Here is a 16930-nt window from a genome sequence, read left to right as displayed (position 1 = left end):
TGAGAAAATAATTTACGTCTATAGTGCATGAGCACAGAGATTTGAGAGTGCACAGGACACAGTTAGAGTGAGAGGAGAGACACGTTTTAAGTGTGCGCACTCTCTCCGGGCGAGAGCAGCGTGTATTTGAGCGCGTCCAGTTTTGTGCGAGCGGAGAGATTCGCACTCCCGCGTTATATGAATGTGCTTTCGCACTACAATAATGCGCTCTCGACATTTGTCATTAAAATAACGCCATAGAAGTGGCTCCCCACAACACCAAGCGAATTACACATTGTACACATAAGATGGTTTAAACAAAGATGGCCTGCTTTAGACATAAATGATGCTTTAGTGCACAGCCTGATGCTGCTCCTCTCACCTGTGGAGAGTAGATGTTGAGGTTCTGGAAAGGGTTAAGCGCTATGAGGATATCACCCACATATGTGTAGATCTGCAGCTCCTGATATCGCCTCTGAAGATGTGTAATGATTATTTCCTAGAATGAGAAATGCTGGAGATGGAAATGTATCTTTGTTGTTTATACTACAAGATTCACTGAATTCACTGAATTTGAGCAGACAGTTTAGTAATTGAATTCCATTACATTTTAAAGTCAACATAAAATGCCAACTGCATCTCATTTTACTTTCAGAACATTATGTTATGTTTTCATAATGCATTTTAATGGAGTTATGCAATTATTTGGAAAAACTGATCAAAAATACGTCCAGGAACACGTACTAAGAAAGTCGATTTTAAGGTCAATTTGTTGACTTTACATCAAAATAAAATTATTTCTGTATGATTGAGAAATGAAAAGCCGATTTCAGCTAAATCATCTAGATATACCTCGTCTAAAACCTCCAGGTTCACCAGATCATCATCAGGACAGCTCTCAATTATCAGGGTTTTGCGAGTATTGATCCGCTCATGCCTGTAAAACACAATACAGCAATGTTACAGCTTCAATAAACATGAAATACTAAAAAATCTATTCAATCATAAACAAGTAATTTATTGAGTTGAAGTGCCATTGATGTCTGTAGCACAAATGACCCTGGAGCACAAAAGCCATAAGTAAATGACATAAAAGTCATAAGTAGCACAGGTATATTTGTAGCAATAGCCAGCAATACATTGTATGGGCCAAAATGATCGATTTTTCTTTTATGCCAAAAATCATTAGTATATTAAGTAAAGATCATGTTCCATGAAGATATTTTGTTAATTTCCTACCGTAAATATATCAAATCTTAATTTTTGATTAGTAATATGCATTGCTAAGAACTTCATTTGGACAACTTTAAACGTGATTTTCTCAACATTTTGATTTTTTTGCACCCTCAGATTCCAGATTTTCAAATAGTTGTATCTCGACCAAATATTGTCCTATCCTAACAAACCATACATCAATGGAAATATTATTTGTCCAGCTTTCAGATAATGTATAAATACAACAAAATCAGACCCTCATGACTGGTTTTGTGGTCCAGGGTCACAAATATTATAGGACTAGTTAGTTACATGCATGCTAAATATTTAGTGGAGGTTTGTTAAAATCCTTAACCCTAACTATTAGGACCGGTAATAGTGATGCTTGCCTTAGTAAACACCAAAAAACAAAATCTGGTAGCACTTTATTTTAAAGTGTCCTTGTTACATGTTACATGTACTTACTATTATAATAACAATAAATTATGCATAATTGCATGCCAGTAACCCTAAACCGAACCCTAATCCTAACCCTAACCATATAGCAAGAACATGTAGTTAATTAATATTACTCAGTACTTAAATGTATAATTACACTACAACAAGAACACCTTAAAATAAAGTGTAACCCAAAATCTAAACATCCAGCATGCGGCATCAGGGTGTGATGCAGGTCTATCCTCTGGGGTTTAAAGGCTATTGTAACGTCTAGTCTAAGCACTTCATCAGCGTTTGACCCTCTATTGTATTTTTGACCTTTAGATCATGAGGAAGCAGCTGCTCTATTCACAGCTCTTAAAACCCATCGGGCCCCGGGGACATGACAGCGTACAGACACGATACACTGCGCTTTATGTGTGTGTGGCTGTGTTTCTGTGTGTGCATCAGTGTTCCCTCACTCTGTAATCACTTCACTGATATTTGCCATCAGTGACTAAACAGAGAGAGCACAGCCAAGCTCATAATCTCATTACGGCTCTCTCACTGTCACTATCAGGCTAGCAGATTATATGTGGCCTGGGGAATAAGTGGTTACAATCTGGCAACCCTCTGACTGTTTATTCACAATTACAGAGTGTACCAGCCACCACTTTCTCAGAAAAAGTTACATAGACACCCAAGAACAAGAGTAGTTAACATCCTGCCCTGATCGCTGTGTCTCAGTCAAGTGGAAAAGATGTAAAATGTAAAATTCCCTCTGTCGCATTGAATTCATCAGGGACTGTGAATCCTCCTGTAACCCTGAATCAGAGATGTGGTGACAGGGTTAAGAGTACTAATGCTTCAGACGTATCTTAGTATAGAAATGAATCGCCCAAGCAACATAAACATAACATGACCCCAAATATATAATTAAAGTGAAAAAGGGGTTTATTTACCATTTATATTATTATTGCCATTTATTTAAAGGGCATTTTTATGTTGGTCTAATCAAAATCAGGGTCAAAATCAGTTTGTCTAAAAGTAAATAACACTCACTTTGCATGATACATATTTTAAATAATCGTCACAATAAACATTAGGCCTTTCAAAGTTGTCTTTGTAGTAGTAAATAAACTAAACTTAACATTGACTAACAAAACGTTTTTAGTTTTATCTCAAGTTAAAAAAAAAAAAAAAGAAGAAGCTTTCATATTAGGCTAATTTAGCTTTTGTTTATGATGCAATTAAGTTGTAAAAAGCAAAAACATTAAGCTCACCCTCTCCAATAATTTGGGAAATTTGGGGAAATAAGCTTTATTTACGTATATAGCGCCTTTTAAAACAGTGTATACAAAGTAGCCTACTTTACAAAGAGATGCATACGTGCATTCGCAGAAAAGATCAAAATACAAACATAAAATAGATATAGTAAAACAAAGTAGCTACAATAACCAGTTTATGTTAAAACAAAAATACAACTGTTACGGGGCAAACGAGACGTGAGACGTGCGGATCCATCTGCAGGCTTTTATTAGACAGAGACGTGGTCATAACAGGCATGGGTCAAACAATGGCAAACAGGTATAGTGTGTGTGTGTGTGTGTGTGTGTGTGTGTGCGTGTGTGTGAGTGGTCTTATGACTATAAAAGACTTTCAAAAATCATTTAAAAATCTTTCCAGCCATCTTACCAATCTTACTAAGTTTTTAACTGAATCATGCTGTTTTTCATGTGAAAGGCCAGTCTTTGTCAAGCTTTAGAATACAGTAAACAAAAATATTTTACATTGTTGAATACTTTCATATTTGATATTCAGCAACTTTTAGACGAATCTAAAGGCCAATTTGAGTTAATTTTATACCTCAACTATTGAGAATACTATAGGCAGGGTGGTCATTTAAATTCAAAAGGTCTGCAAATTTTGTAGGCCCCCTGTCCCCTCCTCAAAGGGCCCAAAGAATAGGTCATACAAGATCTGCAGGATTTTAAGGGTCTAAATTAACATTTTCAAGGAGAATCCAGTGGAAACTCTTTTTTTCATTATGTGTAGTGTCTATAACAGCATCAGAGATATCCGTTTGACTTGTACGCCGCCGCCGACTGAATCTAATGCTCCTGAATGCCAGCCTCTCAGAATAACCCGAGGGGCTTCATTCCTCCACAGATAACACTGCCATCTGCTGGAAAGAGGAAACCCTCAAGTGATAGATGACACAGTACTACAAAAAACTCAACCCACATGCTGTGATTCGTAGATTTCTAGACTGTCACAACAGAAAGTCTCACTGTTTCACATTTAGACGTGATAAATCCACCGCGACAGCTCTGCATCTATAGAAGACAGTGATAACTGCAAGTCAAGCGCCTCACAATGACCGCTGTCATGGTCAAGGCTGCCAGATCTTTGGTCTGACCCTGAGACGAATCAGAAAGCACTTCAAAATGACAATCTATGATTGGCAGGCTATTATAAACCAAACAAATAATACTTCTGTTTAACCCACCCGTATATTTATAATCTCAAGCGGTGGTGTTTAACTGTCAGTCTTCTTAAGCACGTGCCGCGATGTATTTTTCTCTGCCTCATGAACATCTGGATGTGATTTCAGAAAAGTCAGAGTGTTGTTTGGCCTGCGGTTTGTGTTGTGGGCAGAATGTACCTGGTCTTGGTCCTGCTGCCCACGTCCTGTTGCTCGCGGATGAGGACCGACAGCTGCTGTCTGAGCCACGTGTCTTTCCCATGAGCCTGTTTAATGAACGGATGCTCTAGCAGATGCGTCACTGATGGACGCGTCTCGAAATCCTTTATCAAACACCTGCAAGATAAGAGAAGGGATGAAGGGGGGAAATATAAGAGAAGACAAACAGAAAACAGAGAAGCATGCAATGTTACAAACGACACGCATAACAGCAGCAGTTTTCCATATAATGACATGGAAATCAATGTGAAAACTGATTAATAAATGAAAAGCGAACAAGGAAAACATCCTGCACCTTCAGCGAGGTTAAGCATGTCACCTATACATCGTCATATGACTCCAGTCTCTGACACGACGACCAAGAAGCATCTGACCAGCCGTCTCTCTCTCTCTGTCTCTCACTCTTTCTCTCTCATCACCATAGTATCCAGTGTAAACAGTCTTATCATGTGTATACAGGCCTGTCTCTTTTGTTCTGGACTACATGCATGCAATTGTCCTCCTGCTCAGAGACTGTGATTACCTGTTGATCATGTCTCATGACACCTTTGCATATTTCTTTATGATCCGTGTATGATATGTAATGATGGGCACTTTTAGTGTACATCAAATCTTACAAGTACATTTAATTTCATGACTATTTCTTAGCACACTTATATACACTTTTGGTAACACTTTATTTTAAGGTGTCCTTGTTACATGTTGCATGCACTTAATATTATAATAACAATTAATTATGCATAATTACATGCAAGTAACCCTAAGCCAAACCCTAACCATATAGTAACTACATGTAGTTTACTCAGTACTTACATGTATAATTACACTGAAACAAGGAAACCTTAAAATAAAGTGTAACCACACTTTTAAAAAGTGCACTTTGTAATAATATCAAATTAAGTTTTACTTGAAAGTTCATTTTGAAGTATGATTTAATAATCTTTTGTCGTGCTATAAAGAAGTACACATATTCTGATGTTTTGACTAACATACTGTGCTAAAGCACAAATACTTATTTATAATTAATCATAATGTTCTATTGTGTACTCCTTTTCTAGTGTGCTAAAGTGTACTTCTTTTTCACAAGGGTAGTCACCAGCTGGACTGAATTTGGCTAAATGTCTTGACTTTCCCCATTCCTCTTCATCTGTCCAGTTTGGATTTCATTTCTTGTTTCCCTGTTTTCCGGAAAGTAAAGCACTAAGCACAGTGTCCGTCTAAATCTCGGTGGCCTGCTTTACTCTCGACTGAAACTGCGTCTGTGCTGAGGCCAGCCCCTCTAGAGTCTAGACCCCATTAAAAGCAGTAGATTAGGCCCAGGGGTCTGTCATTAGCGCTCGGCATGGCTGAGGCTCTGATAGCAGAGCACAGGTCATTCAGCTGCACAATTACACACACATTCATAACACAGCAACAACAGCGTGCTGTTATAGTACACACACAGGCAGAGAGCAAACAGCCGGCACCTCGCGATAACATTGTGTCCCTGTACACCACACACACACACACACACACACTGACAGGATTTACTCAGCAGAATTATTTCTGATCCAATGGCTCTCAAAACACAATTTTTCAGTGTGATGTTTATAAAAACCCTCATCTAGGCTGAAGCAGATTTATTGTGCCAAACACAAACGCTGAGCGATGCATTTTTTTTTTCTTGCGAGTATATGTGTTTTTTCCCAGCTTTATTTAATTAATGATCACATCATAACTAGACAAGATTTATGCAGACAAATGCCAGTTTTCTGAATAGTGATACTGGAGCGTATAGGTTGTGGACAGCAAAGCATCTTCAGCTCAGTAAATACTCCTCGTAACAGAAGCACACACACACACACACACGCACACACACACACACACAAAAACTGGTTTTCAGCGGTTCTTTGTGGTAGGTGAGGTGCTATATAGCACCGCTAAGTGGTTCTTTGGCTCGTAATCATAGGGGAACCAATTTAAGTGCTATATAGCACCTATAGAGAACCTGTAATGGTTCTTCAGCGCTTTGCGGTGGATAAGGTGCTATATAGCACCATCTTTAAAGATATAGAGCAATATTTGAGCAATATAGAAATATACTCATACTGTCATTTCTAATAAAGTAAATTTAGTTCAGTCATGAAACTCTAGATCCCCCACTACAAGCTGTCAGATAATCACAAATCAATATTACATGCAACCCATGGCTGTAACTATACATGAAGCATAATTAATCTTAAATACAAAACTACAATTCAATTCAAATTTAATTTACTACATTTTTATAATACACCATTTTATTTTTGAATTCAATAATATGTAAGTATTTCATGTTAAACTATTAATAATAAAACACATTTCCTGTCTTTTAGGTTTGCAGGATATTATGTAGTTCTCATATATTTGTGTTTCTGGTACAGTTTTGCCATGTCTGCTAATTACGCAACATACACTCTAAAAAATGCTGGGTTAAATACGACCCAGTGCTGGGTAAAATAGGGACAAACCCAGCAATTGGGCTGTTTTGACCCAGCGGTTGGGTTACTACCCAGAAGGTTGGGTTAAACATTTAACCCAACCGCTGGGTCAAAACAACCCAATTGCTGGGTTTGTCCCTATTTTACCCAGCACTGGGTCGTATTTAACCCAGCATTTTTTAGAGTGTACGAACATATATATATATCTATACCCACCCAAAGCACAATAACGAGGCTCAATATATTATACCAGTGGCAGGTTGTATAAACTGCTTATTTATAATTTAAAAAGTCATCTAGCTTTTAGTCATCTAGTCATAACTTTTAAAAAAACAATTACAAAAAGCTAGATTGGTCTAATCTAAATCTAGACTGATTACGTCTGATTACAACTGCTAGCTAGATGATCAAACTAGTTGTTAAAGAACACTCCACTATTTTTGAAAATAGGCTCATTTTCCAACTGCCCTAGAGTTAAACAGTTGAGTTTTACCGTTTTCGCAATGATATTACGCAGCACCTGAAAATAGTCCCCAGCTAGGTAACTTCCAATAAGCCTATTTTCAGGCGCTGCGTAATATCAGCCTTAATAAAAAGACATATCGGCCTAGAAAATCGCAACTTTTAATTTTCCGTCAGTCTTAGTACACGATGTAACTACAGAAGAGTCAAGTTTTAAATAGTAAAAATATAGAAACTCTTTGGTCATTTTTGAGCGAGATGCTAACGGTCTAATCCGATTCAATGATCTATGCTAAGCTACAGCTAAAAGTGCTACCGCCAGACCCGGAGATCGGCTGAATGGATTCGAAAACGGTAAAACTCAACTGTTTAACTCTAGGGGAGTTGGAAAATTAGCCTATTTTCAAAAATAGTGGAGTGTTCCTTTAAAACACAGTCTTAACATAGAGGCTATGTTTATGTTCATTTTTAGGTTGCTTTTTTGATATCTGGCAACCTTTTGCTTGGAGTTTAATGAAGTGAAGCCGAATTCTATTTGCTTTACTAAGTAATTAGCTTAAGCTTAAAAAAAAAAATTTATTAAAAAATTTTCTTTTAGAGACACTTTACAGACAAATCTGAACTGAGTTTCCACAATTGATTCTGTTTTTTCCTGTTTATCTCTTTATACAATACAAATTGTGTCAAATAATTTGACTTGACTTACTTTACCGTGGTAACACTACTCACTATCCCCTTGTTATTGAATACTTTGGATGACAGAATGAAGTAAAAGATGGCAGCCACATTGGTCGAACTCAAGTAATTATTTTACCTATCAAAAATCAAAGTGCACCTTTAACGAACAGTTCAGGTTAAATGACAGAAGATAATGCTTCATAAGCATTCTATTCTAGAAACTAATAGCTAGTTAACAGCTCTTCAAAATCTAATTACACATCCATCAAATTTATGAACTGAGAAAATGAAAAGAGGATCTCAGAAAAATGGTATAAGCTTCCACAGTCAAACTACAGTACACGGAGTCTGCTGGAATAACCTGCGGTTAAGTGTCTTGCTCAAGGGCACAATGGTGCTAGTTAATGGCTCAACCAGTTTGAGACTTGCAACAATCAACCTTGAATTTTAACCACAACACCAACCAGCCATGTGTGTAGCAGACTGTACACACAGGAGCACTTAAAGAGCACTCAGGATAAAATCCCACCAGCACACAGAAACACACACAATCACGCTTAATGAATATGACTGCGTCTGTGCTTTTAATTCATCACGAGCGACCAGCAGACCTGCCACACTGACAAATGAACAACTAACACAAATAAATGAGTCAATTAGCATTCACAGCCCTCCTGCCGCGCACACAGCATCCCTCTCTCTGATGTTTTCATTCTCAATAATGAAATAATAATCTGGGCTTTTCATTGCTTTTATGTACACAGACACACACACAGAGAGCCGGGCCTCTTTTATTTACAGTCTGTCTGACAGGAATTAAATCGTATGCCTGAGAGGCGTTTGTGGAAACTTCTCACTGCATGTTTTGCTCATACAGAAACAGCCAGAATTGGTCTTGTCAAGTGAAATTACAGCTGAACACACTGACAGGATGGAGGTACAACAACACCAAAAGGATCTGGACACTTAAGCCATAATCAAGACATCTGATTGTCAAACAAATCAAGAGACTTTTAGGGAAAGATACACAAGCACACTAATGCCGAGTTCACAATGCACGATTTTCAAAGACGTCGCATCACTGTTGGTTTCACACTGAACGACGATAATTCACACTGTGTGATTGTCACTCGCGTGAACGAGCAGCGATTTGCCTCCGATTTCGGGCATTTGTCGGCGATTTCGCAAAACCTGTCGGCGAGTGAAAAATCGGGCTAAAATCGTGCAGTGTGAACTCGGCATAAAGCAAAGCATTTCTGACACTCATGTCTGATTTTCCTGTGCTTTTTCTCAAGATCTTGTTTTGAATTGCATGTTTTCCTCGTCCTGCGCTGGCTCCTCCTCCTCGTTTGCCCTGTTATCTCCTCATTTCCCTGATCATTAGTTGATTTGTCCCACCTGCACTCTTGATTTCCTTACCTTTAGATCCCATTTGTAAGTCCTCATCCTGTTGCTGGTTTATCCGTCATTTGTCCCGTCTCTGTGTCATGTGTCAGTTGGCACTATTTTCTGGTTGTCTACCAAGATACAGTCCCAGCACTTGCTGTTCTGCCCAGTTTGCTTTGTTGACTGTTTTGTTCTTGTATAGCTCTCTGACAGTTTTTAGTTTGCCAGCTGTCTGGTAGTCTGGGCCTTTTGTTTCTTTTCAGAACGTTTTATTATTATTATTATTATTGTTGTTGTTGCTGTTGTTGTTGTTTTAACGCCCTGACAAAAGGGTGTTGTTTATTTATTGACTTATTTGTTTGTTTGGTTGGTTCATTTTTGTTTGAAAGATATCTCTTATGTTCACCAAGGCTGCATTTATTTGATCAAGAAACAGTAAAAACAATAACATTACAACAAATGACCATTTAAAATAATTTTTTTTACATTTTAAAACAAATAACTCTTTTAAATAAATAAATGTTGAAAACAGTTTTTTTTTTTTTTTGGATTAATGGAAATTTCAAAACAACAGCATTTATTTGAAATAGATTTTTTGTAACAATGTCTTTATTGTCACTTTTGATTAATTTAATGCATCCTTGCTGAATAAAATAATTAATTTCTTTAAAAGGAAAAAAAACAACTTACAACAAACAAATCAAACACTTACTGACCCCAAACTTTGGAATGGTAGTGTGTATACAATAAATGTTTTCAAAATTATTACTTTTTTTTTTCGGAACCACTGAGAAATTCTAACACATTTCCTGTCTGATCTAAATACTCCGTATTCCTCAGTACTTCACACAGATTCAGGAGTAAAAACATGCAAGTGGCTTGAAGTAAAACATAAAACACAATGCTAGTGACAGCACACATCAAAAGAGTACAGAAGAGAGAGATGAAGCTGCTGTACTCACTGAGCAATGAAGTGACCGAAACTCCTGCACCAGTGCTCAGGCTGGCGGAGGGTAGGAGACGGGTTCCTGCAGATAAAACACAAAGACACAACACTCGTGAATGAGACACAAGCAGACGTATCGGACTGGCCTCATTCAGGGAGGGTAAATAAATTACAAAGCTAAAGGGCAACTGTGTTTGTTCAGAACAAATGTCTGTTCGCATTCATCTCCCAACACAAAGAAAAGCAGAAAACACAGACGCCTCATTCAGGTACAGACCTGTGCCCAAGAACAGCTATTCAGAACAGCTCCTGCAGAAATCAAAGTCACTGCAGTCCTACTCTAAAATCAATATGTTCTCTTACCTTCTCTTTTTACTGTCACCATCAAAATCTCCCAAAACTTTCTTACATTAATTTGCATTAAACTTCAGGTTATAAATACAGCATATTGTTGCTATGCATTATTATATTAAACTACTGCATTTTTGACAATGTAGGTTGTAGCAATGATGTCTGGGAGAGTTGTTGTAGTATCACTAATAAAAATTATTGTTAATATTTTGCATTAGATCGTATTTTTCTATATTTACATTTTAGCTTGTTTCGTTTTTGAAATTTGTTGTTTTGATCTTTTTTTGTTTTTGTCGATTTATTTTTATTTTTATTACGTTTTAGTTTTAGTTCATTTACTTTCAGTTATTTCAGTGCTTCAACTTAAACTAAATGAAAATGAGCATTATTATATTTTATTTTAGATAATATTTATTTTATTTGAATTAATGATTTTTTTTTTTTTTTTGTAGTTTTAGTTTATGACAGTAACCCTGTCAGGAAGGCAATTTGAAGCTCTCTTCTGTAGTGCAATCCAAATAGTTTTATTCATATTGCTCTTTGTTTCATACACAACTCTGGTGCCTCAGAGGACTTCGTTACTTCAGTATATATTATAATATATTATTATATTTTCAACATATTTTCAAATTATTGTTATACTATTATAGCTTTTATTAATATTTTGATTTAGTTTTTATTTTTATATTCTCCATTACATTTTAATTTTAGTTTAATTTTTGTCATTTTCATTATTTTATGTCTAATACTTCATGTTTAATATGTCTCTATAGATCTAGTTTTATTTTAGTTTTATTTCCAAAGAAATAAATAAGCCACAGTACGTTGAAAAGAACTGGAGGCCAAAAAATGAAGGTTTGCTAGAAGTTTTGATAGACCAGGGCTGCGTTCAGCCTTTAATGTAAATAAACATGTGCAAACAATATACTTGCTCTTGTGAGTTTATTTGGATGTTAATTACATTGTGCGAGCTGTCTCTTTAATACCGCGTGGTTTATATACATGTTGCTGCTGATTGGGCTGACATGTTTGACACACCCATTCATTTGAATACTCTCCTCACATAACTTTTGCGTTTGAAAGGGAAACTCCTAGAAATGCATATTCAATAAGGTCAGGTGCAAAAATGGATCCACGCCTTTTCAGCGCTAATTCTTCACTGCGCGTCTTTAGTAAAACCTGACAGTACTATTTTAACGCCAAAAGACGATTTGTGCAAGCTGTTAGTAAAACTGACCCTTAATTTGTTTCAAGTGCCATTTTTTATGGTTTTAGTTGTAATTTTTGGATTTAGTTAATGATATTAACCCTGTTTGTTGCTAGGTTGATTGATTGTTTTATAGGCCTACATTGTATTTTATTTTTATTTTTATTTTTATCACAAAAGTAACCTGTGGCAAGTTTAATCCAGTAATTAATTAGGAATCACAGTTGCCAAAAGGAGTCTGCCATTACATGTATATATTGCCATTATTATGAATTTTAAAAGTCATTATTGCTGGTCTTCAATGATAACGATACGTGTTAGAACGAGCCGTTTTAGGGGGGTGTGGCAGAGTCTTAACTTTGATAAAGAATATCTCTTTGGTTTTGAGACTTTAGTCTTTGCAACTTCAGGGATCTTATCTATGCACAATCAGCTTGTAACACTCCAAAGAGAAAGGAAAACTTGAAATCGCATCATATGACCCCTTTAATAAACACAAGAAATAATAAAGGTTCATGATATTTTCCAAAAACCAAACATTTCCAAACTTTTGAAGGGTGAAGTACAATATATACTTATGAGAACTACCCAACCTTTTTGTTTTGACTTTTCCATTTCCATTTCCATTTTTGCTTGTGTGTTTGAGTGACAGTAATGACTGAAGTACGTCAAACCCCACAACCCCTCAGCACTTGAGTTGAGAGTTTTTACTGCAGAGGCAGACTTAAGCGAGTCTTCAGCTCTTCAGTAGAGCAAGGCGTATCTCAGATGAGCTGCTGTATATCTCAGTGAGGTGGAGTTGTAAGTGTTTAAGTCTTTATGGCGCAGACTGTGGGCCAGGGACGCGTCGGTCCGCTACTGGATGACAAACGAGCCGCCCTGCAGAGTGTCTGGCAGGCAACATCTGTCCGCAGAGCTGCCGAGTTATGAGAGCGAATAATCCCTCTGTCAGCTACACTCAGACAGAGCCATCTATTAACTCACACACACTTTCACATGCCCATATATTAGCCCACACACTCTCACAGGCTCATTTATTAACACACAAGCAGCTCTCAGTGGCTGTGATGCTGCGAGGCCTCAACCTCTGGGACAGTTTTAGGCCATCAAAGAAAACATAATTTTTAAGAGCAACATGCTGGAAAATGTCTTCCTGAACAACATAGTGTACAGTGCATTCCAGCCTCAGGATGTTCATTGGAGACATTTGTATTCGAAGTGTATTTGTTTACATTTATTCATTCAAACCCTTTAATAGAAGTGCGCTTAATTGTATTGATTATGCACTAGTAGTGTACTTCAAATCGTAAAGGTGCATTTTAAAATCTGTACTTGCATTCATATAATATTAAAGAAATAAAAAGTGTACTTAAAAAGCGTACTTTTATGACTATGTTTAAACCAACCAAAGTTATTTTAAAATGTGCACTTTGTAATGTATCATTAAATGTGTTTTACTTTATCTACATTTTAAATCATTGTTTTAAATATTTTTTGTCATGCTTTCAAGTATACTTATTTTGACCTACAAAAGCACAAGTACTTGTTTATAATTTTAACTGTGGTGTGTTATTTGATTTAAAGTTAATATAATTAAATGTACTAAATTGCAACTTCATCGTAACAGATGTTTAATTAAAAATATTTAAATACATGACATGCAAGTTAGTATAGAAATGGCATGAAAGTTTATTTTAGTTTACCATAAGTGCTTGTCAGTACATTCAGCAGTACACTTGAACAATATTTCAAAGAAAATAGAATTATGAAATTGCATATAAATATATTCCTACTAGAGGGTCTAAAACACTCTAAAGTCCAGTTAATTGCATTTAATATAAATGTAAATTATAATACATTTTATTTATTTGCATTTAAGATGCAATTAAGTTTTTGAAAGCATTACATTCAGATCATACTGAAGTATATGATGTTAAGAATATTATTTCTGTAATATGCTACAGTGTACTCCTTTTTCACAAGGTACTTTCCATACAAATGAAAATCTCCAAAAGTCTGTATAAAATAATTTGTAAAAACCATTATTCAAAGTAACAAAAAGACTCCAAAGATCATGGAAAAGTCATTAAAAGACATTACAGAAATCATCTCAGGTTACGTATGTAACCATGGTTCCCTGAGAAGGGAACGAGACACTGCGTCCTCTAGGGGTCGCTATGGGGAACCCTCCATGAAAGTTTATTTTAGTTTACCATAAGTGCTTGTCAGTACATTAGTAAGTACACTTGAACAATATTTCAAAGAAAATAGAATTATGAAATTGCATATAAATATATTCCTACTAGAGGGTCTAAAACACTCTAAAGTCCAGTTAATTGCATTTAATATAAATGTAAATTATAATACATTTTATTTATTTGCATTTAAGATGCAATTAAGTTTTTGAAAGCATTAAATTCAGATCATACTGAAGTATATGATGTTAAGAATATTATTTCTGTAATATGCTACAGTGTTCTCCTTTTTCACAAGGTACTTTCCATACAAATGAAAATCTCCAAAAGTCTGTATAAAATAATTTGTAAAAACCATTATTCAAAGTGACAAAAAGACTCCAAAGATCATGGAAAAGTCATTAAAAGACATCACAGAAATCATCTCAGGTTACGTATGTAACCATGGTTCCCTGAGAAGGGAACGAGACACTGCGTCCTCTAGGGGTTGGCGTGGGTATACCGTTCCACATAGTGACCCCTAGAGGACGCAGTTCGAAGTTCCCTTGGAAGGGAACATCTCAGGTTACGTATGTAACCATGGTTCCCTGAGAAGGGAACGAGACACTGCGTCCTCTAGGGGTCGCTATGGGGAACCCTCCAGCGTGACCAGTGTCTGAAGCATACATGTAAACGCACCAATGCTATTGGGCAGTGACAGCCTATGACGTCATCACCGGCGCAACCACAGTATAAAAGGGCGCCAGGAGAACACGTCATCCGCTTCTTCGTCTGAAACTTACATCCGAAGCATGGCGCTTACATCCGAAGCATGGCAGGAGACTAGAGGAAGCAGTGTCTCGTTCCCTTCTCAGGGAACAACTCAACCAAATCAGAGGAGCTGCCCCTAGGACATTTCTGACGGCTGTTAGTGAATTGATCCCCTACAGCCAAAAGGCCTGAGCTGTGCCAAAAAACTGACCTGCAAGGGCTGGCTTATGAAAAACCCAAGCCCAGGGCAAAGCTCAAGGCTTGGAATCATAAAGAAATGATTCCTTTAAGGGGATACAGCCAAGAACCAGGGCTGGCAAAAACCCATATCATGGCTTGTAACACAGGGACTACTTCCCGCTCTGAGAGTATAAGATACCCAGGGGACTTAGTAACAACACCCTGTCTACAAAGTGTGTACACGGAGAGTGGGGCCCAAGGTAAAACGGGGGCCAGAACCAACTCAGAGAAAGGGGACGAGGTCAGCATCGTGCCACCCTTACCCAACAAGGGTTTTTGAAAAAGGTGCACAAAGACTAGCGTGCACACCTGCCATGGATATAGACTAGAAAAAGTGCCCAAAGAACTAGCGTGAGCACTTACCATAGATATGGATTTAGAAATACCGTTACTAAAGCCAAAGCAACCATGCTCAGGAGGGAGCAGTGTGCTCATAGAAACCCTTCGGAAAGGAGGGAGCACTACCAAGCTCAACTATACAGGTATCAACAGAGATACAGCAGAAGAGTGAAGCCCAGGAATCCGGGGCCTAAATCCACTGAGAGAAAGGGGACGAAGTAGATCGCATCACCCTTACCATAAAGGATTTTAGAAAGGTGTGCAAAAGCCCAGCGTGCACACCTACCATGATTATGGAATTTAAAGAAGTGCACAGAGAACTAGCGTGTGCCCTTAACTATAGCGGCAAAACACCCCAGGAGCAAGATTCTCGACTCTCCACAGAGAGGAGAAACAGTCGTCCCATCCAGATTGTAATGACCCACCCGCAGAGAGGGGAGCACCATGCTCAGAACGCAGATAGAACTCCAATAGGGGGAGCTGCAAACTACCACCATATAAATAATTGACCAAGGAAGTCACAAAAAGTCTTTACTACTTGGTGTGCATCATATGATTATGGGGGCAGCGCTCTCGATCCTAGGCTGAGGCAAGTCCTCAGGCTCAGCCAAAAAGCCCCAGCTCAGGTCTAAAGAGACCCCTCAAGGCGAGACCGAGCAACCCTCAAAGGCCCGCAGGACCTGAGGTTGCAGTACTCATACTGAGGACATGAATGACCAAGGAGGCTTCTCGGGGAAGCCTACCAACTCGGAGTCGAAGTCCAGCCAGCACGGGCTTTTACAAGCCTTCTAGACCTGCCCGCAGGCGGAGGAGGGGCACGAGTCGCGAAACTAGCCTTCTTAACCTGTCTTTGGTCCTTAGACCAAGACGGGCCAGGACCCCTTTGTTCGGGCTGAGACCTGGGCCTTCGTGGGATGAAGGACTTAATAGCAGTGGAGCGCGCCCTCACCTCCTTAAACTTTTCGACAACCATCTCAACGGAAGTGCCGAAAAGTTCAGAAGGAGAGACCGGTGCATCAAGGAGAAAGCGGCAGTAGCGGTCTGTTTGGTGGCACGGAGAGCGAGATCCGTAGTGCAGCGCAGCTCAGACACTTCTTCAGGGGAAAGACCCTGACCTTTATCCAGGTCTTTCAGCAGGTCAGCCTGGTAGGCTTGCAAAATTGCCATGGTATGCAATGAAGCCGCCCCCTGACCTGCTGCTGTGTAGACCCTGCCATTCAGACGAGATGTCATTTGAAGGGCTCTGGATGGCAAGGAGGGAGTCTTAAGAGAGGATGTCTCTCCCATAGCGAGATAGCAGGCTAGTGTCTCTTCAATGGGGGATACCCTCTCATATCCGCTCTCGCGCATCCCCTCCACGTTGGCATAACTAGTCTCAAAGAGAACGGATTTTTCCAAGTCTTCTTGATCTCCACATAAAGATCAGGAAGTAATGGATGACTCACCTGGTCTGGAGGGTTATAGTCAGAAAGATAGCGCTCATCAAGCCGACCGCGAGGCGCCACCTTCTTAGTCAAGCCTTGCCGTGGCGCGTTCCATAACCTCAAGCAGCTCCTCATACGCAGGGCAGGAGGTTTGAGAGGACTCAGTCTCAATTTCCTC

The 16930-nt window shown here is 38.4% G+C and overlaps 1 protein-coding gene across 1 annotated transcript in view; it reads right to left on the bottom strand.

Annotated features, from left to right (window-relative positions):
• The window catches only part of LOC107742962 (myosin-IIIb-like), a 149793-nt gene that overhangs the window by 95704 nt on the left and 37159 nt on the right, over nucleotides 1–16930 (bottom strand). Inside the window, exons 8-11 of the mRNA XM_016556051.1 lie at nucleotides 10263–10328; nucleotides 4277–4432; nucleotides 832–916; nucleotides 362–478 (exon numbers count right to left, since the gene is read on the bottom strand). Coding sequence (XP_016411537.1) covers nucleotides 362–478; nucleotides 832–916; nucleotides 4277–4432; nucleotides 10263–10328 — 424 coding nt within the window. The remainder of the gene's footprint in view (nucleotides 1–361; nucleotides 479–831; nucleotides 917–4276; nucleotides 4433–10262; nucleotides 10329–16930) is intronic.

This window comes from Sinocyclocheilus rhinocerous, unplaced genomic scaffold (genome assembly GCF_001515625.1).
Source record: "Sinocyclocheilus rhinocerous isolate Xijiao unplaced genomic scaffold, SAMN03320098_v1.1 scaffold45, whole genome shotgun sequence".
Lineage (NCBI taxonomy): Eukaryota > Metazoa > Chordata > Actinopteri > Cypriniformes > Cyprinidae > Sinocyclocheilus > Sinocyclocheilus rhinocerous.
This window is presented reverse-complemented; position numbering and strand designations above follow the sequence as displayed.